General features: G+C 52.7%; 1 protein-coding gene across 3 annotated transcripts; it reads right to left on the reverse strand.

Annotated features, from left to right (window-relative positions):
- Positions 1-1,216: 1,216 nt before the first annotated feature.
- On the reverse strand, positions 1,217-15,860 carry Cacnb3 (calcium voltage-gated channel auxiliary subunit beta 3). Of its 3 annotated transcripts, none has more exons than XM_048365346.1 (13): positions 15,840-15,860; positions 7,320-7,442; positions 6,987-7,109; positions 6,455-6,570; positions 6,069-6,133; positions 5,842-5,861; positions 5,553-5,633; positions 5,332-5,390; positions 5,103-5,212; positions 4,419-4,570; positions 4,076-4,171; positions 3,812-3,964; positions 1,217-2,539 (listed from the first exon to the last, which is right to left on the reverse strand). In XM_048365346.1, the coding sequence occupies exons 1-13, from the start codon at positions 15,843-15,845 to the stop codon at positions 2,225-2,227; spliced, it is 1,419 nt and encodes a 472-aa protein (XP_048221303.1). In that variant the 5' UTR covers positions 15,846-15,860; the 3' UTR covers positions 1,217-2,224. The 3 variants fall into 3 exon arrangements, with proteins under 3 accessions (XP_048221303.1, XP_048221296.1, XP_048221288.1); XM_048365339.1 differs by lacking the exon at positions 15,840-15,860 and adding an exon at positions 14,685-14,862; XM_048365331.1 differs by lacking the exon at positions 15,840-15,860 and adding an exon at positions 11,751-11,996.
- Positions 15,861-22,353: the final 6,493 nt, after the last annotated feature.

Genomic DNA, 22,353 nt, shown 5'->3' on the forward strand with positions numbered 1-22,353 from the left:
GCCGGGTTCCAGTGGCTCATGCCTATAATCCTAGCTAGTCAAGAGGCTGAGATCTGAGGATCATGGTTCAAAGCCAGTCTAGGAAGGGAAGTCTGTGAGACTTACCTCCAGTTAACCACCAGTAAACTGGAAATAGCACTGTGGCTCAAAGAGGTAGAGCTCTAGCCTTGAGCAAAAGAGCTCAGGGACAGTGCCCAGGCCCTGAGTTCAAGCCCCACTACTAACCAAGAAAAAAAAAGTTTAGGATCTCAATTGATAATCTTAAATCTGTAGGTGGCACCTGAGGAGAGATGGCAAAGCATAGCAGCAGGATTATAATTTCTCTCTCTTCTGTTCTCATGTAATTTATGGCTCTGGCTTGAGTACCTAGAAAGCTTTGTATAGAATGAAAAAGGGACCAGATGCCGGTGGCTCATGCCCATAATCCTAGCAACTCAAGAAACTGGGATCTGAGGATCTCAGTTTCCAGCCTGCCTGGGCAGATAAACTATAAGATATTTCAATTAATCAGAAAAAAAAAAAAGCCAGAACTAGAAGTGTGGTTCATATGATGGAGCACCAGCTTGCTCTTGCCGAGCCAGAGCAAGAGGACTTGAGTTCAAGCTTGAACTCAAGCTCTGTTACTGATACACACACACAGGATAATAATGGGAAGCAGATGTGAATTTGGGTAGTTGAGGCACTTTGAGAACAGAACTGTTGTCACCCATGTGCCTGACACCAGGTCTCAGTACTTTTGCTTGCTTCCCAGTTGCTATTAATGATGGGAAGGGATGGTGAAGGATAGGCATCAAATGATGGCGAGCTGAGCCCAGCTGAGTTAGATTGTGATGAGAGGATCATAGACCCTGGTTCTACTCCCACCCCTCGCACCCCTTACTCTCATGTTTTTCCTTACCCATCAGAGCTAGGCAAGTATGTCATTCAAGGTGTAGGTGCTTGTAATCACCTTTGAGCCTGAGACAGGGACAATGGAAAACTGAGACTAAGGTTCTTCCTCACCAATCAGAACAAGTCACTTCTGTGCTGCCAAATTTGTCTTGACACCAGGGCAAGAAGGGCCTGGTGTGTCCAGAAGTATAGACTCATGGCTCTGTTCCTTTCCCTTCCCACTCAATGTGTCATTGGAGGCCAAAATACTTTACCTCTCTGCCAGGTTTGGACCACATAGGGAGGCACATGGCTACCTGATCCAACATACAACAGACACATGAAGGGCTGTGCATGGTGTTTTATTGGTGATGACAGTGAGATTGGGGCAGGGTCTTGTGGAACATGCTCTGTAGGTCACACACTAGAGCCATATGGCAGGGTAACCAGGTAGGGCCTCTGGGCTGCCCACTGTATCCTATGTCCCCATCTAACCCTAACTTAACAAGCAGCAATATGAGTCAGGGAATAGTCTTGAAAACTTATCATCCAGGAGGCATGAAGGGAAAGAACAGAAATGGCAGGATGCAAGGGCAAAAGAATGAGAAAGGCAAGGAGGCCCCCAAGCTGTTCCTTCTTCCTCCAAACCCCCGTCTAGGTCAGCTTCTATCTTTTGGCTTGACCATGCTCCAGGTCCCTCATGCTGTCAGAGGCTAAGCTTCCTGGTGTGGTAAGAAGTGCCCTTTCCTCTGAGAGCTGTGGCTGTGAGGTCTTTTTGTCTGGCCCAGCCTCGCCTGCCCGCTGCTCCGGTCTTGGATGTGGATTTCTGTCCAGAAATGCCACCAGGTTGGCCTCTGATTGTCTCATTTCTGGTGTGTGGCAGTGAGGTGAATAGAGGCCTATGTAACCCCTGAGTCCCTTTAACTGTTAGGACTTGTGCCTGCTCAGGAACCTTACTTCTTCGGGCCATGTTGCCCACACCCCCATCTTCTGTTATTCTGAGGGGACATCCCTTCCCTGAGTCTGGCAAGAAGGCCCCCTACTAGAGGGATTTGGCCTGAAGGACTTGCCCAATGGGGCAACTTCTTGTGCAGGAGGCAAGGAAGGTGCCAGGGGTGCAGAATGGCTAGTACCTGGAATGGGAGTCTACGGGGTCACTGTGCCCAGGAGGTGAGGGGCCCCCTGTTGCTCCCAGAACCTATAGACCACAGGCAGCCATGGAGCTGGGGCTGGGCAGGGGGTGGTGGGAGCTGAGCCTAGTGGCAGCCTAATGCCAGTCTAACTCCAACCTGCCTGGAGTGGGTGCCCCAGCCAGCTGTGCCTATGCCTGCTAGGGTAGGGCAGCAGGAGGCTGTCAGTAGCTATCCTTGGGCCAAGGTCGATTGCGTTGCCAGTTCCGGTCATTGTGATTGTGCTCCGAGTCCTGGGCTAGGAGCCGGTCCTGGGGGTCATGCCCATTAGCACTGGGCAGCCCCGAGGTGTGTTGGCGGTGAGGCTGGTACAGGTCCCGATAGGCATCTGCATAGTCCTCTTCCAGGTGGCGGGAGCTGCGCTGTGAAGATCCTGTCCAGGCCTGGCGGGAGCTCTCGCTGGCCTCGTCTGAGGGCATCAAGCTGTCCCGTTCCAGGGGTGAGTGCTCCTCGCCTCGCTCCCCCAGCAGCTGCTGGTTCTGCAAAGCACAGAACAGTGCTCACTGGAGTAGCACAGACCTACTCTTCGTACCCCTCCCACTTTCAATAGGGTGGGAACTCTTCCTCCACTCAAGTCTCTTTTTTTTTTTTTTTAACCAATCCAGGGGCTTGGACTCAAGGCCTGAGCACTGTCCCTGGCTTCTTTTTGCTCAAGGCTAGCGCTCTACCACTTGAGCCACAGCACCACTTCTGGTTGTTTTCTGTATATGTGGTGCTGGGGAATTGAACCCAGGGCTTCATGTATATGAGGCAAGCACTCTTGCCACTAGGCCATATTCCCAGCCCTCTCCACTTAATTCTCACATACAGGAATTAGTGCATGCTAAGCGTTCTTCCGGGTCAGATACAGAAAACACGAAGTCTTTTGTTGTTGTTGTCATTTGTGGTGTCAATACTGAGGCTTGAATTCAGAATCTGGGTACAGTTCCTTAACTTTTTTTGCTCAAGAATGGCACTCTACCACTTGTGCCACAGCTCCACTTCTGGCTTTTTGCTAGTTAAGTAGAAATAAGACTCTCATGAACTTTCCTGCACAGACTGGCTTTCAACCATGACCTTCAGATCTCAGTCTCCTGAGGAGCTAGGATTATAAGTGTGAGTGACTGGCACCAAGCTAGAAAGTAGGTTTTGTTTGTTTGTTTTTATTTATTTTTTTGGCCAGTCCTGGGCCTTGAACTCAGGGCCTGAGCACTGTCCCTGGCTTCTTCCCGCTCAAGGCTAGCACTCTGCCACTTGAGCCACAGTGCCACTTCTGGCCGTTTTCTGTATATGTGGTGCTGGGGAATTGAACCCAGGGCTTCATGTATACAAGGCAAGCACTCTTGCCACTAGGCCATATCCCCAGCCCGAAAGTAGGTTTTTGACTCTTGCAAAGTCAGGTTCTACCTGAAAATTTGCAAACAGTGTTCCTCTTGACCCTTAGAAAACCTAATCTCTTGATTACCAATCTCACTGATTTACTGTCTCTCCCACTAGCCATTTTAAAAAAATTGTTTTTTCCGGTTCTGGGGCTTGGACTCAGAGCCTGAGCACTGTCTTTGGCTTCTTTTTTGCTGAAAGCTAGCACTCTACCACTTGAGCCACAGTGCCACTTCTGGCTTTTTCTACATATGTGGTGCTGAGGAATTGAACCCAGGGCTTCATGTATACGACTCAAGCACTCTACCACTAGGCCATATTCCCAGCCCTCCACCAGACATTTTTATGTGCACCAGATCGGTACCACAGAGCTGGAGTAGCTGAAGTAGTACCTGAAGTCCTGGAATGGCACTTGGAGGACCCAGGAGTCCAGGGCCAGGAGGGGCTGGGTGGTGGGTGGCCCTCCAGTAAACCTCTAGGTACTCAGCCAGGTGTTCACAGGCATCTTCCAGTTGGTTCTCATCCAGAATCACATCAAATGACTCCTGAGGAGGGAGGGAGGAAATGAGGTTTCCTGTCAGTAGTAGCTCATACCCATCTCTACCTCTCCTGTGCTCTGGATTTGGGTAGAGGGAGCATCTGGCTCAGGCACTCACCGGTGGACACTGAACCAGCTTATCATATGCCATCATTTGGACAGTCAGGTGCTTCATCTGTGACTTCCCCCGAGAACGGATGAGCCGCTGGAGTACCTGAGGTAGGAGGGCAGAGCAAGGCCTGGATTCTTGGGGCTCCAGGCAGAGTGTGCCCTGGAAAGAACTGGGTATGTCTTTTATTGGTGATGAAGAATCAGTAGCCAGTGAGGATGATCCAGATTAGTGTTAAGGGACAGCAGGAAAAGGGTACTTAGGCACCCCAGGCAGGCCCCAAGCAGATGTGTGGTGCATTCCTGAAGGCAGCTCCGTGGGCCTTTCCCTTCCTTCATCCCTGCGGCCTTACCTTGGGCGAGGACACTTTGACAAACACAATGATTGGGGCCAATGAGGTCTTGGCCAGCTGTGCTGGGTGGTTGATCGTGTCAGCATCCAACACCACTAGCTGTAAGGATTTGGCCAGCTCGAATATGCGCTCAATCTCACTCTGTACTTCAGCTAAGAAGGGAAAGAAACACTGCTCACCAAGGGCTTCATTCCTTGTTTTACCCTCTTTTTTCTTTTTTTTTTTTTGGTGGGGGGGGGATGCTGGGGCTTGAACTCAGGGCTTGAGCATTGTTCCAGAGGTTTTTTATTCTTCTCAATGCTGATGCTCTACCATTTGAGCCACAACTCCACTTCTGGCTTTTCTTGGTGCTTAATTTGAGATAAGAATCTCATGGGCTTTTCCTGCCTGGGCTGGCTTCAAACCAAGATCCTCAGCTCTCGGCCTCTTGAATAGCTAGGACTAGAGGTGTGAGTCACTGGCACCCAGCACTCTTAGGGTTTTGAGGGCTCCCATATGGTGGTCGGAAAGGACATGGAGGCCTATGCAGGCAGAGAACTGGGGAAATGAAGCAGTGGGAAGAAGGCTCTCTGGGCCAGTACAGGAGATAGACAAGCAGACAAGGAGCTAGAGAGGGAAAGAGGAAAAGGACACTTCTCACTACCATCATGTGAGCAAAGAGGCCAGAATTAAGGGACTCCTCACCAATGCTGGAGCGGGCAGAGGAGCGCTCAATGATGGTCCTCTTGCCAGGATTGTTGAGCACAGATCGCTTTGCCAATGAGAGGTCAGCTGTGACACGGGTGATGGAGATCCTGAGGATGGGGTTGGAGAACCATAGCTGGCTTTTAAACTAAAGCCTTGGCCTTCCTTACCCAGCAATCTAAGTTTCCCTTTAGACTTGCCGTGGGTAGGCCAGGCCAGCCCAGCTTACCTGCCATCAAACCTATGTTTGAGGAAGTCAAAGAGAGCCTTCTGCATCATATCTGTGACCTGGGAAGGAAGCATAGCACTGACAGAGAGTACTCCTGGGAGGGGCATCATACCATGGCTGAGTCTACCCTCTCCACACATACCCTGGAGGATACCCACTGTCCCCAAAGCCTTTCTATAGTAGGCTCAGAAGGGGTGACTCTTGGGTTAGAGATCTCTCACCTCGTAACCCTTCAGAGAGGGCCCCACCAACACCACAGGCCGCATGGAGGGGACCACATCGTATGGGGGCACATGTTCTGCCTGCAGAATAGACAGGAAGTTGGACAAAATCACAGCCCTGGTGCCCACCTTATGCCTGACTGCCATGAGGACAGCACGAGGCGTTCTAGGCTCCCTCCCCTCTGTTCTGCCCCTCCGACAATGAATTTCTACCCAGAAAATTATCCCCAGATCCATGAACTCTCCCCCTCCCCACCACACTCCAGCCAAGGTCCCTCCCTTGACTTACCTGCTTTTGCTTCTGCTTGGCTTTTTGGAAAAGGAAATAAAAGATTAAAGTGGGTGAAGGGAAAAGGCCCTGCGTGCACGGTTGTCCCTCCCCCAGGGAAGATGCTAGGCTCTCTAGGCTCTTTTCGTCCTTCCACCAGCCCCTTCCCACACAGCTCCCTAGGGAGGACCCACTGCCCCTGTGTCTGGTACCCATCTACTCAAGCCGGCAGGTTTGGGGGAAGCTACCTAGGGATGGAGGAGGGGACCTTCGGTTGCCAATGTCACTCAGACTGGAAGGGTTCCCTGATCTCCTGAGAGAAGAAAGAGACAGAGGGAGGAGGGAGGGGAGAAGGGGAAGGGGAGGAGGAAAAGAAAGGAAAGAATATGAATGTGCTTGTGTAGGTTCTAGACATGATTTAATAATAATGTGTAAATTTTGGCCTACTTTTGTGAGAGTATGTGTGCTATCCATGCATTTGTGTATGTGAACTTGCAGATGCTGTGTGATGGAGAAATGTAGCTGTGTATTTGTGTGGCGATAGGGGGGGTATGCATGCAGGGCGACCTCTGTGTTTTGTGGATCAGCTACATGTGTTCAGCACATGTGTATTGAATCTCAGCCCTGCTCTCACCTGGCCTTCTGCTCCTGTTTGAGGCGGATACTCTCCAGACGCTGGGGGCTGGGGATGAAGGCAATATCTCCACCTTCTTTCACTAGCCGCCCAATCCACCAGTCATTGCTGTACTTCTGGGGGGGGGGGGGGAGGAGCATTGAGAGGAGCCAGCCTAGGCCTCTGCCTGGCTCTTCAATGTGAAAGAGCTGAGGAGGCCTTCGGGAACTGTGTCTGAAGAACACAGTACAAGGGGTGGTTGGCAGAGGATGTCAGAGGGCAGGGCAGCCAAGTCTGAGCCATGAGCCATTTGGTTTCAGAGGGTGGTCTTCCAGTGACACAGGGAACCTCAGAGACTGCCACTTTAATTGGACCAAATCAGGTCTTAGGACCTCAGAAGGACAGATTAGGTGTTGGACATGAGGGATGGGCAGGCATAACTATGGGGAAGAGTGGACAAGTTGGGGACTTAATTCTAGACACAGAACTTAAGATTGGGAACAGGAATAGAAAAAAATGGTAGAGGCTGCAGAGGGCAGGGGAGCAAAATCACCTCTTTAATGTGCAGAAAGTCTTTGGCTTCAAAGTTGACTCCAGAGCCCTGGACTGGGCATTCCTCATCCAATACACCACAGTAACTGACATTGGTCCGCACAGCAAATGCCACAGGTTTGTGCTAGAGAATTTGGTCATCAGTGCAGTGAAAGGCACCTCAGAGCACCCTTTTCCAGCTTCAGCACCTCATCAAGGAAGATGAAGGCCCCAGCAGAGAAGGGTGTCAGCCAGAGCCTCTGTCAAACACACTCTCCAACACTCAACACATTGTGCCATTGACCCCCGGGGACCCAGGACCCAGTACAGGTGTCCACTTTCCCAGAATGTATACCTTGGCCCTCTCGAGCTGCTGCTGAGCCTGGCTCTCCACCTCCCGCCGGGCACTCTCCCGGTCCTCCTCCAGGGAGACGTCTGAGTCTAGAGATGGACGACTGGTGTAGGAGTCGGCTGAACCCTGGGATGAGAGAGAGTCATTTGTGACCTTTGGGCTCAGGTATAAAGTCATCACTGAGATGACTCTACTCCAGTACCTCATTACACCCAGCTTTGCCCTCACTTAGGAAGGAGGTGGTTGGACTCTGATGCTTACTCCTGTCTCCAGAGAAAAGCCCTCTCTTGAGGCTATGAGAGGCAGGCACGATCCACAAGCGGGAACATCAGGGGCCCTCCCCTAAGCCTATTAATACTGAAGCCTTGAATAGAGACAGCCTCAACCTCCCTCCCCTTCCTCCCCTCCACAATATCCTCTGAGGGAGAGGGAAGGGGGATATATTGGAAATGATCTACTGCAGATGATTCTGAATCCAGACAGTCTGGACATTATCCCTTTAAGATGCCTGGCAGGAATACAGCCAGTCAGCAAATCACTAATCTTGGCACATCACTGATCTTTTGTGTGTGTGTGCTGGTTCTGGGGCTTAAACTTTGGGCCTGGGCACTGTCTCTGAGCTTTTGTGCTCTAGGCTAATGCTCTACCACTTGAACCACAGCGCCACTTTTGTATTTTTTGTGGTTAAGAATGTCAAGAACTTGGGCTGGGAATATGGCCTAGTGGCAAGAGTGCTTGCCTAGTATACATGAAGCTCTGGGTTCGATTCCCAAGCACCGCATATACAGAAAACAGCCAGAAGTGGCGCTGTGGCTCAAGTGGCGGAGTGCTAGTCTTGAGCAAAAAGAAGCCAGGGACAGTGCTTAGGACCTTGAGTCCAAGGCCCAGGACTGGCAAAAAAAAAAAAAAAAAAAAAAGAATGTCAAGGACTTTTCTTCCTGGGTTGGCTTTGAGCAAAAATTCTCAGATCTCAACCTCCTAAGATTGTTAGGGTTATAGGCATGAGCTGCTGGCCCATCACTGATTTTGAGTGCCGGGATATACCCATTTGCCCCCTTAAGCCCTTTTCCTACTCTGACAATTTTGTGTGTGTGTGTGCCAGTCCTGGGCCTTAAACTTTGGGCCTGAGGACTGTCCCTGATCATTTTTGCTCAAGCTTGTGTTCACCACTTGAGACACAGCAATACTTCCAACTCTTTTGGTGGTTAACTGGAGATACAAGTGTCATGGGCTCTCCTGCCCAAGCAGGCTTCCCATCACAATCATCAGATTTCAGCCTCCTGTGTAGCTAGGATTACAGGTGTGAGCCACCAGCACCCAGCTTTCTGACAAGATTCTGAAGGCTTCCAGATGAGGAGTCCTTGCCCTTGCAGGGTGACTGAGCCCAAGGCTGCCAACTCCTGGAAGATGCCTTCTCTTTAGTCCCTGCACTACTGAATTTCTTTCCTCCCACATCTGCTAGGGCAACTGGCCAGGTGTGAGCAGCAGGTAAGACAGACAGAGAGAACAACACAAAGCCACTTCCCTGGGCACAGGTGAGGCTGGGCCATACCTACCACTTAGCTTACATTTCTCCACCCCTTTTTTGGGTCCAGGGAATATGGGGCCTCAGAGGGCAGCTGTGCTGGTGCTAAGCAACCCAGCTGAGATGCAAGACCTTGGGGAGGTGTGGGAGGGGGGAAGGGAGAGTCTCTGAGTCTTGTCCAAATGAAGGATTGGGGGCAATAAGGGTATATTTGAAGTTTTACAGAGCTTGGCTTCAGGGCCATACAGTAGATGCCCAAGTGAGGAAAGGGCAGCAGGACTTCGAGACAAATGGTTAAAAATGAGTATGTCGGTCCTTCCTCTCATTCTAGGGAAAAAGGAATCTTCCATTTTCTATCTCAGTTTCTCCTCCCTATCTGCAGACACCTGAAGAGATACTTCTTGCAATTCTGAAATGCCAGGTAACAGAGAGAAGGTAGGAGTTCTGATAAAGGGTTCTGATAAAGTATGTGTAGAAGAGACTCTAGAGTGTTCTCAGGCTGAAAACTATTCACCCAACCCACTAGACTGGCCACCCACAAGGTAGCCCAGGTCAGATACTCAGTAGAGAAAGCAAAATCTACCTAGTCCTCTGCCCCAACTCTGCCTTGTTCAAAAGCCTTGGCCAGCTTAGTGTGGACACAGTCCTGGAGTGGAAACTAAAGACGATGTCTGTAGTAGTCCACAGGCATGACGAGAGCCCATGGGAAAGTGGCTCCATTTTACAGCAGGGAGCCTGGTGCTCTCTATCCTCCTGAGACCTGGCAGTAGGACAGCGAGGCTAAGCCCTAGAAAAGACCTTTTGTGTAGGGTAAATGATCTTGCTCCCTGAGGTGTTAGGACGTAAATGCTATCTCTACCTTGGCTGCCTAAGTAGACAGAAGCCAGCAGGTCAGGAGGCACGATAGAAATGGCCACTCAGAGAGCGTACAGCAGATACATTCTAGTTGCCCAGAGTGTGCGGGAGAGGCGTACAGCTTCTGTTGTCCAGGCTCTCAGTTTAACTTAGTCATCTTAATGTCCCTAACTTGGGGGAGGGAGTATCTAGGTTAGCTGACCTCTCACCCTAGGAAGGGAATGCCAGGCTATCTCCCTAGACAGTTAATGAGTTGTGCTTGGAATGGAATCCTGAGTCCTCAAGGTTCACCCATCTTGATGCTACTCCAATTATTACTCAGGGAGGCTGAGGACCACACGGCCAGGTATGTGCTGGGGTCTTACCTTCCCCACCCCTTGCTCTGCCCAAACAGCCAGAGGCTCAGTACTTGGGAGCTGCCAGAGCTGGCACAGTGCCCTGGTGGTGCCCCCCTTGCCTGGTGAGTGTGTGGGCAGGCTGCAGCTCCTCTTGCCTGGCACGGGGGAAGAAGAGGAGGGAGATGAGCCGGTGGATTTATTTAGAGCCTGATTTCCCTCCTACTGCTTCAGAGGGGGCCTCAGGGAGAGCAAGGAGCCAGGCAAGAGAAAGGGAAGGGGGGGAGGGTGACCCAGGCACTAGAGAGGGACCTGGAGGCAGCAAAGGGTCAGCAGACTGCCCTCAAACACCAGCCATGGGTCAGTCTTTGCCTTGCAACAGCTCTTGCCTTTGCATCAGGGGTGGCAAGAACCTTCTAGGGCCCTGTAGCCCCACAAAGAGGTTTGTTCTCAAGCTCACCTTGGCACCCTGGGCTACACCAGCTGTCCCCTCAACTGTCAGAAAGAGCTGTCCACCAGAGCCTTGAAAATCATCTGCTCTAAGCGGAAATGTAATTAGTCCTAGAGGTTCCATGGCAAATCAGCCCAAAGAAGCCCCATCCCAGAAAGGACTGAGGGACTGACAGCAACCCATTCTTCAAGCCACAACTCATCTATCCTGGGTCTGGCAGTGGTGCAAACCTGACCCAGTGTGCTGTCAGGTCCAGAGGGCTCCGACCTCCTCCACACCCATGCCATGTAGAAGGCCTTTCCTAAGAAGGCCTTCTTTGGGGACGTTTAAAAGAAGGTTGGCAGTTTTGAGGGGCTACAAAGCTACTCCTCACTCTTACCCCATCTTTCCAAGCATTTCTCCCTGCTTTCTGAGCTCCGGGAATCACTGCCTAATGAGCTGATTTGTCTCAGTGGGTCAGGAGATAAAAGCAGAGGAGAATTAAATATTTATCGGTTGCCTGGTTTTCTGAGCAAAGAGCTTCCTCTCCATCCCCGGGCCCTCGGCTCTTCTGGCCTCACCAACAAGGCCTTCCATGCTGAGCAGGAGCTCAGGAGGCAGGGTGCTCCGGAGCCAGGCTCTGCAGGGGGCTGGGGAAATGGACCAGGCTAGGTCAGCTGGCCCACCCATGTGCTGGGAGAGAGAAACTGGGCTAAAGGGAGGATGAGGAGAGAAGGCGATGCGCAGAAAGGATGGCAAGGGGGATTAACGCAGCTCCCCAAGTTTTATGAGTCTCTACCTGAAGAGGCTGGCGCCCCACTCTCGGATGTTCTCCCAGCTTCCTCATTTGTCATTTGCTAGAGGCACAGGTCTAGATTGTCCCCCTTCCCCCTCCCCTGGGGCGCCCCAGCTTCTCTAACTGCTGTGTTCAGACCTCATAAACGCAGAATTTGTAACTCCAGCCCTGGCTTGTTTCCTCTTTAAAATCTGGGTGCCAAGGGCCTCCAGACCTTCCTCTCTCAGTCCCTTCTTAGACTTGGGGGCCACCTGCTCGAGCCTTCCTGGGGTTGCTCCCTTGATGCACACACACCACACACACTGGATGTACAGATCTGGGGTGCTGGGGAGCCCTTGGCAGGAAAAGCCATCTCCCCACTTTCCTAGAGCGCACGCCAGCCATACGCACCTTATCCCAACACACAAAGTCCTGAATTGGGGGTAAGGTTGAAGGGAGAGGAGGTGTCACCCAGACTCCCCCACCCCTCTCGCCCCTCCCCGTGGGCACTCACCGCCTCCGAGTCCTCAAACCCGGGAACGTAGGAGTCGTCATACATGGGGGAGTCCGGGTGGGGGGGGGGGGGGTTAAGCGAGCGGCGCCGGTGGGGGCGGGAACGGCCCGAGGCAGGGGCGAGGACGGCGGGCCGCGCCCGAGATGCCGCCGGAGCCCCGCAGCCCTGCGGGCGGCGGCGGGGAGCGAGAGACCGCGAAGGAGCGAGCGAGCGAGCCGCGAAGACCAGCTGCTCGCAGCTCAGATCACCGCTCCCCCCCCTCCCCACCCCCCAAACCCAGCCGGTCCCACCCCGAGGCGGCTGAGGAATCTGGCGCCGGCTCCCACAACAATAGTGCCCGCCCACCTGACCCCCTCCCGGGAAGGCGGGGGTGGCGGAGGCGCGGGGGGTGGTGGCGGCGGGGCTGGGGAGGGGGCGGGCGCTAGGCCGGGGAAGCTGGGTCCCGCGCCCCCTGCACCTCCGGCAGGGGCGGCGGGGAGGTGGGAGGAGACGCTGCAGGCGGGGCGGATCTAGGCAGGGAGGAGGCGGGGCGAGGAGGGATGCGGAGCCCCAGACGCCGGCACGGCAACCCAGGAACCGCTCCGCCGGGAAACAAAGGGCTGGCGTGGGGGAGGGGAGGGGGCGCGGGCCGGGGCGGCCGGGGACAGGCGGGGGCGCGCGGGGGATTGGAGCGGGGGGGGAGTGGGGAGTGGGGGGGGGGAGTGGAGGGAGACGGGAGACACACGGTATCTCCGATCTCCCGACCGGAGAAAGACGAGGCCGGTGACGGGGAAAGCCGGCTGGAAAGAAAGGAGGGATCAAATCAGATCCAGTCTCCGCGGAGACGGGAAAATGGAGAGCCTATACCAGCGACCGAAGAGGCTGGGGGTGGGGGTGGCGGACGGGCGGCGAGCGGAAGGGGTCCCAGGTGAGAGGGCGTGTCTGCACCCCGAGTCCCGGAGCCTCCCAACGCGTTCCCCTCCCGCTGGGAGGACTGGGGTGAGTGAGCAGGGGCTTGAGGACCCCAGGCCAATGCCACGAAAGCAGCCCCCGGCCCCAAACAAAAGCCCAGCCCCCTCCATTGGGTGCCTGCTGCCGCAAAGGGCGGTATCGCCCGACCCCGAGAAAGGGGGAAGTTTCGGTAAACTAGGTAGGCCTCCTCACACCTGTTGCACGGGTAGATTTTTTTTTTTTCATCCTAGTTGAGCCGGGATGGAGGAAACCTCACTTCCCTGCCAAGGATTGTGCCAGACATTGTCGAGGCCTCTGTGGGAACTGGATGGGGGGCGGGGAGGAAGGGGCTGTTTTAGGTGAGTATAAAGGAAGAGAGGAGGGAAACCTTAGGATGGAGGTTGGGGGAAGTTGTGAGTAGGATCCTGGCACATTAAGGGTACGAAGGAGAAAGGTCAAGTCTGCTCTGTGAAAGGGCAAAGGTGGGGTGGACAGTACCATTCGGCTGCCACTCAAAGGACTACTGAGATTTGACAGGATAGAGCAGTAAATCTGGAAGAGTTTTTCTTAAAAGATCTTTCCACTTGAGCTCCCTCCTTTTTTCACCTGCTGAGCATATTTATCCCTTTGAATTCTGACCACCCACTTGGGCACCCCAAGAGGAGGATGTTGAAACAGACATGGATTGCACTCAAAGCACACTCTCTAGTCTGTGCTCTTGTCAGAGCCCAGTCACTTTTCCATTCCCAATTTCTCACACCTAAGAAGATGAGTTCAGGAGTCTGGACATTCCTTTATCCACCACGATTTGAAAGGATTTGATGACCTGTATGGTAGAAGGCACAGCTGGCTTCCCACCTGTGTCTCCTCTTTGAGTTCCCTTGGGTAGAAAAAAAGAGAGAGGAATCCTCATCTTAAGACTGTCCCTAGTCTGTGTACACATTTTGCCAGAGTCCTCAGCTTTCACAGTTTCCTGAATCCTACAGGTCAGGATCCTACAGTTTATCTTTCAAATCCATCTATATTGGAAGTTACTAGACAGTACCTTCTCTATTTTTCAGAATTCTTTATATCTTCCCTTTTCATTTCTGTCTCTGGAATTCTTTCCTTCCAGGGAGTGGAGAGGTAAGAGAATAATATCCTCTATCCTCAATGTGCTCTGGGAGATGGTTCTAAAGGTTCTCTCCTAATTTTGTGATGCAGGGACCCATCCGCAGGAGGGTCCTGGGACTGTAGGTATCAGGGAATGTGCCATCAGCAGCACTCTTTCCTCACATACCTCATTGTTTCCATCCCCAATTGGGACAATAGTGTAAGTCTGCTTCAGAGGCAATTAGGTGCCATGCCAACAATTTCCCCAAAGAGGGATTCAAGTTCCTCATACCTGGGCCCATCCCTTGGGTCCTGCAAGCCCACAGAACATTCCCTTTCTCCTCCTCATACCTCTGGGTTGCTACCCAATGCCCCTTTCATTTTTTTCATTTCTCATCTCATCTACACCTGTCTACTCAGGGTCTCATGTCAGCCTGGTTGTGGGAGCAAGACATAAAAGGAAAACCCCAAAAAGCCAGGTTTGGGAGTTGGGAGTCTTAGGAGCCTCCAGAGCACATGTTATTCTCCCTAAGTGCATCAGGAAGCTGGAAGATCCCAATCCCCAGGCATTGCATGAGGAAACTGAGGCAGGGATAGGATTTCCATAACAGGTGGAAGGAAGTCCTTAGCATTCCAGCTGCTAGGCTATCCCCTAGGGAACTCGCAGAGGGACAGCAGTAAAGGAGGGGAGGGGGCTTGGCAGCCTTTCTCACCCAGCCCCTTTTCTGGTGTCTCAATTCTACCCTCCTAGTCCCAGTTCTTGGGAGCTGCGGGCTCTTACTGACCCCTCCTCTCTCAGGTATCACCTCCCCATGATGCTGCAGGCTCCCCCAAATGCGGGCCCTCTTCTTAGCTTGGACCAGAGCTCTCCTCCCACCCACTGGAGATGGGGGGGGGGGTCCCCGCAGTTACCTCGTTCAGCAGGAAGGTTGCACTGGAGTCAGAAAAAGACATAGACCGGGCTAGCGGCCTCTCCCCCTCTCCCCGGGCCAGGGGCTCCGAGGCGGGAGCGGGACCCGGCCGGCTGCTCAGCACTCGGCTCCCGCCTGCACGCCCGGCCTCGCCCCACTCCCGCCCAGCTCCACGGCGGCTCCCTTCCCTCGATCCCGGTTCCTCCCCCTTCCCTCCTCCCTCCCTCGTTCCCGCCTCCTCCCTCCCTCTCCCGTCCTCCCTCGCCACCGCCTCCCACTGCCACTCACGCTCTCCGGTCGCCCTTCAGTCCAGCCTCTCCCCACTTCCGTTTCTCCTCTCTTCTAGCCCAGCTCTCCGTGCATCTGGGTGTCTCCCCGTCTTTCCATTCCCACTTCTCCCCCTCCCTCCTCCCAGGCTTCCTTCACCAGGGCTTCAGAAAGCCCCGGGGGGCACGGGATCTCCGCCTCGGCAGTTGGAAGGGCAGGACCCTGGGGTTTAGGCGGGAGGCTCCCACCCCTGCTTCGCGCACCTGACGCCCAGCCCGCCGCGCCCCAGCAACAAAGCCGTCTCCGCGATCCCGGCGGCGGCAGCAACCCCGATCTCAGCCCCGGACCGGACCCAAAAGGAAGCACGCTCCAGTTCGGCTCACTTGACCCAGCCTCTGAGCTTCGGGGAAGCCACGTCCACCCCTCTCTCCAGGCCTTAAGCCCTGTGGCTCGCGGAGGATGTATTTGGAGACAGCCTAGCCGGGATGCACCTCGAGCCCAAGAAGTCCCTAGTGTCACCCCTTGACCCCAGTTCTGGCTCCAGGGTGGGGTAGGCTCCGGCGAGGGGAAGGTCAAAACCCAGCGCCCGGGGCGCTACCCGCCCGCCCCGCAGCAGCGCCCCGGGCTCTCGGGCCGAGGCTGCGCGCGCCCTCCAGGTGGCGGCACCCGCCCGGGGCTGGTCTCTTGCCAGCAGGAGGCGCTGCCCCGAGGGCACAGCCCCAACTCAGACTCTGGGGAACCAGGAGGATCCCGCTTCGGCCTCCCCCTCTTTCCAGAAAGTACGACCCCGCCTCCAGTCCCCAGGCGGGACCCCCAGGGCTCACTCTCGGTCCCCACCTCCTCCCTCCCCGCCCCGCCGAGCTGTCCTGGACCCCAGACCGTCCCCTACCTCCATCCCGGCCTCTTGGGGAGCACCCGGTCCAGCCGGCAGCAGCCCAGCCTGGACTGGGCAGCCGGGCGCACAGTGGCAGGATGCTCCTCGGGTCAGTACCCCCTCCCGCCCCCTCCCGCGGGCACGTCAACCAGGACAAGCCCAAGTTCTGGCGGGGGACGGGGGGAGCGGGGTGCAGTCCCAGCCAGCTTTCCCATCGCCACACTTAAGAGCGGACCAGCCTCTCATTGGTCTTTCCGAATCTCCCAACACCCAGGCTGGACCCTTTTTTCATACTTAAGGTTGGGAATGTGGGGCGGAGGATACCCCCGGACCCTCCCAAACAGACCCCAAACCGAATGGCCCCGGGGTTGGGGGTGGGGGAGCCAACTTTACTATCTCACAAGCCTCCCTTCTCAGAACCCACTTTCTCTGGAGGTTCTAGAGACCCCCTCCCCTTAGCTCCCTTTCCTTAAGGATCTCAGAAGGCTGTCCCTCTCTGTTCAGCTGCTTCTCCATCAGCTCCCATTCTAGAGGGAGCTAAATTGGAAGAGAATCCATTATCAGTTTTCTCTACCCCGGCTCCCCAGCTATCCCTTAGGGTGAAATTAACCTACAAAGCTTGGAAGGGCATTGCCTCTTCTCCCTCTGTTGTCTAGACTGCCTATCCAGGGATCCCCTAATGTCCACCCCACCCCAAGTTATTCAGCTTCAACCCTTCAGAGGAGATGAAGTGGGGTGTGTGTGTGTGTGTGTGTGTGTGTGTGTGTGTGTGTGTGTGTGTAGAATGTGTGTAGGTTTTCATGTTTTGGTTTGGGGGGGGGAGGTAATGGATGGAGTAAGAGATTTGCCTTTCATTTGGCAGTAAGACCTGGAGGGAGAGAGCCCTCCCTTCTATCCTCCCCTCCCCTGCTGACCACAGCTAATGGAATAGCTCCTCTCAGCCTTGGGGCAGCTTGAGTTTCCACAGGAGAAGCAGTTGTCCCTGGCCTTCCCCTTCCTTCCCTTCCTCCATTCTCTCTGCCTGAGCCTACAGCCTTGAGAATATTTCCATGTCTTTAAGATAGAAATTATCAATTGCTGCTCCCTGGGCCTATCAGAGGGGATCTGCGGTGCATGGGGGAGGGGGGGGAGACAGTTCCACTCCTTCTTTCTCCTTCCTTCCTTCCTTCCTTCCTTCCTTCCTTCCTTCCTTCCTTCCTTTTCTTCCTATTTTCTCACTTCCACCCCAACTGCTAGACTACATATCTCTTCTTTGTTATACTGAGAAGAAGAGAAGATAGGAAACTTTAGAGCTGGAGCTTGGAACCTATCTGCCTCTCCCAGGCCTTTGGGAGTGAGATGACCTTAGGATTCTTCACTCTCTGAGACCTACCAACTTCACATCCCACTTGAAGTCCTTCAGGCTATATTTCTCTGCCTCTGATCTCGAAGTCTCTGGGAAGGTTACCATAAAAGGACCCCCTAGCATGGGCACCTTCTAGGATCCTCAGCCCTTGTGGGGCTCATCCCTGCCCCCTTCCCAGGTAGCCTTCATGCCTTCTCATTGGGTCAGCTCACCTTGTTTCCGGACCTTCCAGACCTCAGGTTGTCAGGATGTTGGGCAGGGTCCCTGTTGACCCTTCTCCCCAGATGCAGCTGTGTGCCAGAGGTTTAACCTGGTGGAGGCCTGGCATGGTATGACCAGCATAGCTCTGCTCAGTGACTGGTGTTTCACTGGTATTTGCTTTGTGTTTATCCTGCCAGACTGAACAAAAAGTGCCTAATCTCTTCAGAATAGTGCCTTTTCTCTTCGGAAAAAAATTCTGGAGAACTAGCTTCTATGGGGAATCCCCATGGCCAACTTCACATATTACTCTGAGGCAGTTCCTCCCACATCCAACCTCAGTCTCTTCTGCTGCAATCAAGTCTTTTCCTGGGCTTGGCCTGTAGGTCCGCGATGTTATTTGATGCTTTGAGGCTCCACTCCCTGATGCAGCATTTGCTATAAATATGTTTGAAGAATTTCTTGCTGACACTGCCCAGAAAGATTGCACCTTCCTTCCTGCAAGCAGGCCTCTGGGGGAGGGGGGGGGAGAGAGAGAGAGAGAGAGGTGAGATATGACTTCAAGACCCAACTTTTGTCTATTCTGGAGCAGGCAGACAGTATGATTGTTCTGTGGGTTTGGGGGTTCCTCCTCTTAGCTATGAAGGAGATGATGATGAGCTGGCTGAGATGCTTGGCTTTCATTCTTTTATTGCTCAGAGGCAGACTTAGCCTAGTACATAATAGGTGTTTGTTTGTTTGTTTGTTTGTTTTTTTGGCCAGTCCTGGGCCTTGGACTCAGGGCCTAAGCACTGTCCCTGGCTTCTTCCCGCTCAAGGCTAGCACTCTGCCACTTGAGCCACAGCGCCGCTTCTGGCCGTTTTCTGTATATGTGGTGCTGGGGAATGGAACCTAGGGCCTCGTGTATCCGAGGCAGGCACTCTTGCCACTAGGCTATATCCCCAGCCCAATAGGTGTTTGATTTCTTTTTTTTTTCTATATTTTTCTCATTTCTTTTTTGTTGGTCATGGGTCTTGAACTCAGGGCTTGGACACTGTCCCTGCTTTTTCCCTCAAGGCTAGAACTCTACTACTTTGAGCTACAGATCCACTTCTGGTTTTGTGATAGTTAATTGGAGATAAGAGTCTCCTGCCCTGGCTGGTTTTGAACCACGATTCTGAGACCTCAGCCCCCTGAGTACTTAGTGAAAGGATATGTCCCAGCCATCACAGGGAACCATGCAGAGATAGTCACGGATAGGAGAAGAAGGTTTATAAGGAGGTTTATTAGTGGGACCATATCTCCCACAGGAGAGGGAGCAACATGGGGTACCTGCACCTTATCCAAGTGGTAGCTTATGTAGCTCTGGGGCTAAAAGGGAAGTAGGTAGATCTGAATGGTGAGTGAGAGTGGCCCATTATAGCTCTAGGGTAGAGAGTTTAGGTTTGGGTGGATCTGGAGGCTAATAGGAGGAGCTGAGAACCTGAGGCCTTGGGGGGGGGGTGCTAACACTTAGGACTATAGGTGTGAGCCACTGGTGTTCAGCTTGATTTATATTTCTTTTAGGGTTAGGTCTCAGTTTTCTGTCTGGCTCCTTGTTGGTGATTTTAATTGCTCAAGATAGATTGCTGGAGGAATGGAGCTGAGATAGGAGGAGAACTCTCAAGCTGCCCCCAGGGTGAGTGAAGGGTGGAGGGGTGGATGGGAAGGGTAGGTACAGGAGGGAGAGTCCTAGGATGGCTGGGAAAGAGACTGGCTTGAACTTTATCACTTTCACCTCAAAGCCTGTTCTGACCTGACTCCTTTTTTTTTTTTTGGCCAGTCCTGGGCCTTGGACTCAGGGCATGAGCACCGTCCCTGGCTTCTTCCCGCTCAAAGCTAGCACTCTGCCACTTGAGCCACAGCGCCGCTTCTGTCCGTTTTCTGTATATGTGGTGCTGGGGAATCGAACCTAGGGCCTCGTGTATCCGAGGCAGGCACTCTTGCCACTAGGCTATATCCCCAGCCCTGACCTGACTCCTTTTAGGATTCAGAACACAGCACTGCACAGGGGTCAATTCCATTCCTCCTCCCCTCCATGTTTACAAGCTTTGTAAACAGCAGAGGTTAGCCAGGGAAGCCAAGGTTGGAGAGATGGCAGTGGGGGTGCATGGTGATGCTAGGAAGAGATTTTTTTGGAATATTTGACTCAGGTTACAGGCCAAAGTGTTGGGGGTTCGGGGGGGGGAGGGGGAGTTAGGAACAGCTCAAACATATCCCTGAAATCTGGGACTGGGACATAGGCCTCCTTTATTTAGAAGAGTAGCCTGGAGGCTCAGAGATGGAGACCTACAGTTGGAGTCTGTGGGGGTCCCCTGCATGGATCTCTCTGGCTGACAGCAGTATGTGGACTTATTTGTCTCTCTTTGGAACCCTGATCTCAGCCAGATGAGAACCCTTCTCTGACAAATATGTCAGCATAGATTTGAGGGCTGGGTATTTGCTCCACCAGCTCCTCCCTCCCCCCAGCAAGGTTCTGTGAGCTGTGATAGCCACCTCTGGCTCAGAATGAGGCCATGGTGCCTGCAGCCTCCTGGAGAATGAATTATTGAAGAGGGCACAGAGCTGGCAGCTCACAGCTGCTGCCCCCTGGGCCCAACATTGCCTCTCACTGTTTCTCACTGCTGCAAGACCCTCCCACCCTCATCCCGAAAAGGGATATTAAGAAGTAGGAATTAGATAGGAATGGGAAAGTGGGGCCTTGGTCTTGAGGAGAAGCTAGAAAGGACAGAATGAGCTAGTAGAGTTAGCCATCCACTCTTGCCCCTCCCTCCCATCATGGATAAAGGGAGCTGGAAGCCACCCTGGGACCAGGCTGGGAGACCCTTGGCTCAAGTGGCTGGAAGTTTGGACTCCCATAAGCCTCTGGGATAACAGCGCCAGGAGGAACGTGGGTTTGTCCTTGATTAATCTAAGGTCAGCACAGAAAGGGCAAGGAAGATATTAGGGACTGCTCTAGGCAGAGCTCCTGACTCCAGTAAAAATAAGGTCCTGCATGTGTTGTATGAGGAAAGCAGGATTGGGGAGTCTGAGGATCAAGGGAAAGTTCTCTACCACTGACCATTTCTAGGGAAGTTCATCATTTCAGAAACTCTCCCCCACTTTTTGGGGAGGAGGGGGAGGTATGGGGCTTGAACTCAGGGCCTGGGCACTATCCCTGAGCTGTTTTGCTCCAGGCTACTGCTGAAGTGCTTTGAGCCACAGAGCCTCTTCTGATTTTTCTGGTGGTTAATTGGAGATAAGTCTCACAGACTTTCCTGCTGGCTTCAAATCACAATTTTCAGATCTCAGCCTCCCTAGTAGCTAGGATTATAGGTGTGAGCTACCAGCGCCCAGCTTTTTTGTCTTCTCTTTTTGGTACTGAGGATTGGACCCCAGACATTGCACTTGCTAGGTAAGCACTTTGCCACTGAGCTACATCCCAGCTCAGAAACTCCTTTTTCAAAAGGGAAAAGAACAATACTCCGAGTTCTGTGAGCATTCAGCAGTAACACTTGCATACTGCAAATTGTAAATTGCTCTATTAAAATTATTACTGGGGTGGTAGTAGAAATATCAGAAACCGGAAATAGCTCATAGTGGAAAGTTCCAGCCTGGGGACAGTGGAGGGGAGGGGTTAGGCCTGGCCTTGTGACTCACCCACCCACGGACTGACCAGTAAAGCTCCTTCAAGTGCTGAGATGAAATCACTTGTCAATGGCCACGGTTGGTGGATTCAGATCCAGATCTTGTAATTCTACCTCCTGGGTCCTTCCCACTAAAGTCTACTGGGGCCTTCCACAGCTCAGCAATTGGAACTCCCTCCCCAAACTCCCCCACAGTGAGATGCCACAGTGATTAGCATTTCATTCCTTTGTATTATGCTTGGCCACACCCCTTTCTCCATCAGGAATAATGCAGTTAGTACATTTCTTAACTTTCCCCAGAGGCAGAATGAATAAGGTTAACAAATATTTGAAATGCAGTTCTTAAAATAATCTTTTGTTACAGAAGCAATGCCTGTGTATGAAAAAAAAAAGTAGAAATACAGACTGGCAGTAAAATAAATCAACCATATTGCCACCAGTCAGAAATTACTATGATTAATACTTTTGGTAGAATTTGTCTGGATTCTTTTTCTTTCATTTACTGGGAATTTTTTTTTCCAGTTCTGGAGACTGAAAGGCTTTGAGCATGCTACCTCTGAGCTACATCTCCATTTCCTCAGTGTGTGTGTGTGTGTGTGTGTGTGTGTGTGTGTGTGTGTGTGTGTGTGTTGGTCTTGAAGCTTAAATTCAGCCTGAGTTCTGTCTCTGAGCTTTCTTGCTCAAGGTTAGTGCTCTGCCACTTGATCCACCTCTCCACTTCTGTTTTTTTGGTGGTTAATTGGAGATAAGAGTCTCATGGACTTTCCTGCCGAGGCTGGCTTTGAACCGTGATCCCCAGATCTCAGCCTCCTGAGTAGCTAGGATTATAGGTATGAGCCACTGGCACCCAGCTTCATTAATTTTTATATCTAATTTTAGTTAATACTCAAATATCCTAGTTGGCCCAAAATGTTTTACAAACATTGATGAATTTCAATCAGTAGCCAATCAAGAACCACACATTGTATACACATTACCAGGGGGTAGAGGTCTATCTTGTGAGACCTTCCCTTCTCTAAGTCCTTGCAGGCTATTTGCTGGATACATTCGTTCTTTGCCATCCCAATCTCTTCATAGGTCTACTCCCAGCATGACAGGTTATGTCAGAGAAAGAGTTTAGGAGATATCCAATGGATAGTTGTTAAAAAGGGAAAATAAATTCTGAGGTTTGTCCATGTCCATTCAATTTGGTTGGAATCCAAATGTCCTTGACTGACCAGTTCTATATGGCACAGTGGATACTAAGTAAAGGGCATGTGCAGAGGAGAGGAGAGCAGGAGCCCAGCAGAATGACAGAAGGAGGGTTAGGGAGCTGAGGGCCTTTGCAATAAGGTTCCCTTCA

The sequence above is a fragment of the Perognathus longimembris genome, chromosome 1 (genome assembly GCF_023159225.1).
Source record: "Perognathus longimembris pacificus isolate PPM17 chromosome 1, ASM2315922v1, whole genome shotgun sequence".
NCBI classification, from domain to species: Eukaryota; Metazoa; Chordata; class Mammalia; order Rodentia; family Heteromyidae; genus Perognathus; species Perognathus longimembris.

Excerpts from the sequence above, each read along its gene's own strand:
- Cacnb3 (XM_048365331.1), bottom strand. The coding sequence starts at position 11,795 with ATGTATGACGACTCCTACGTTCCCGGGTTTGAGGACTCGGAGGCG. Across the intron at positions 7,443-11,750 it reads GGTTTGAGGACTCGGAGGCG|GGTTCAGCCGACTCCTACAC; the intron begins GTGAGTGCCCAC and ends CTCTCATCCCAG. Across the intron at positions 6,571-6,986 it reads ACTTTCTGCACATTAAAGAG|AAGTACAGCAATGACTGGTG; the intron begins GTGATTTTGCTC and ends CCCCCCCCCCAG.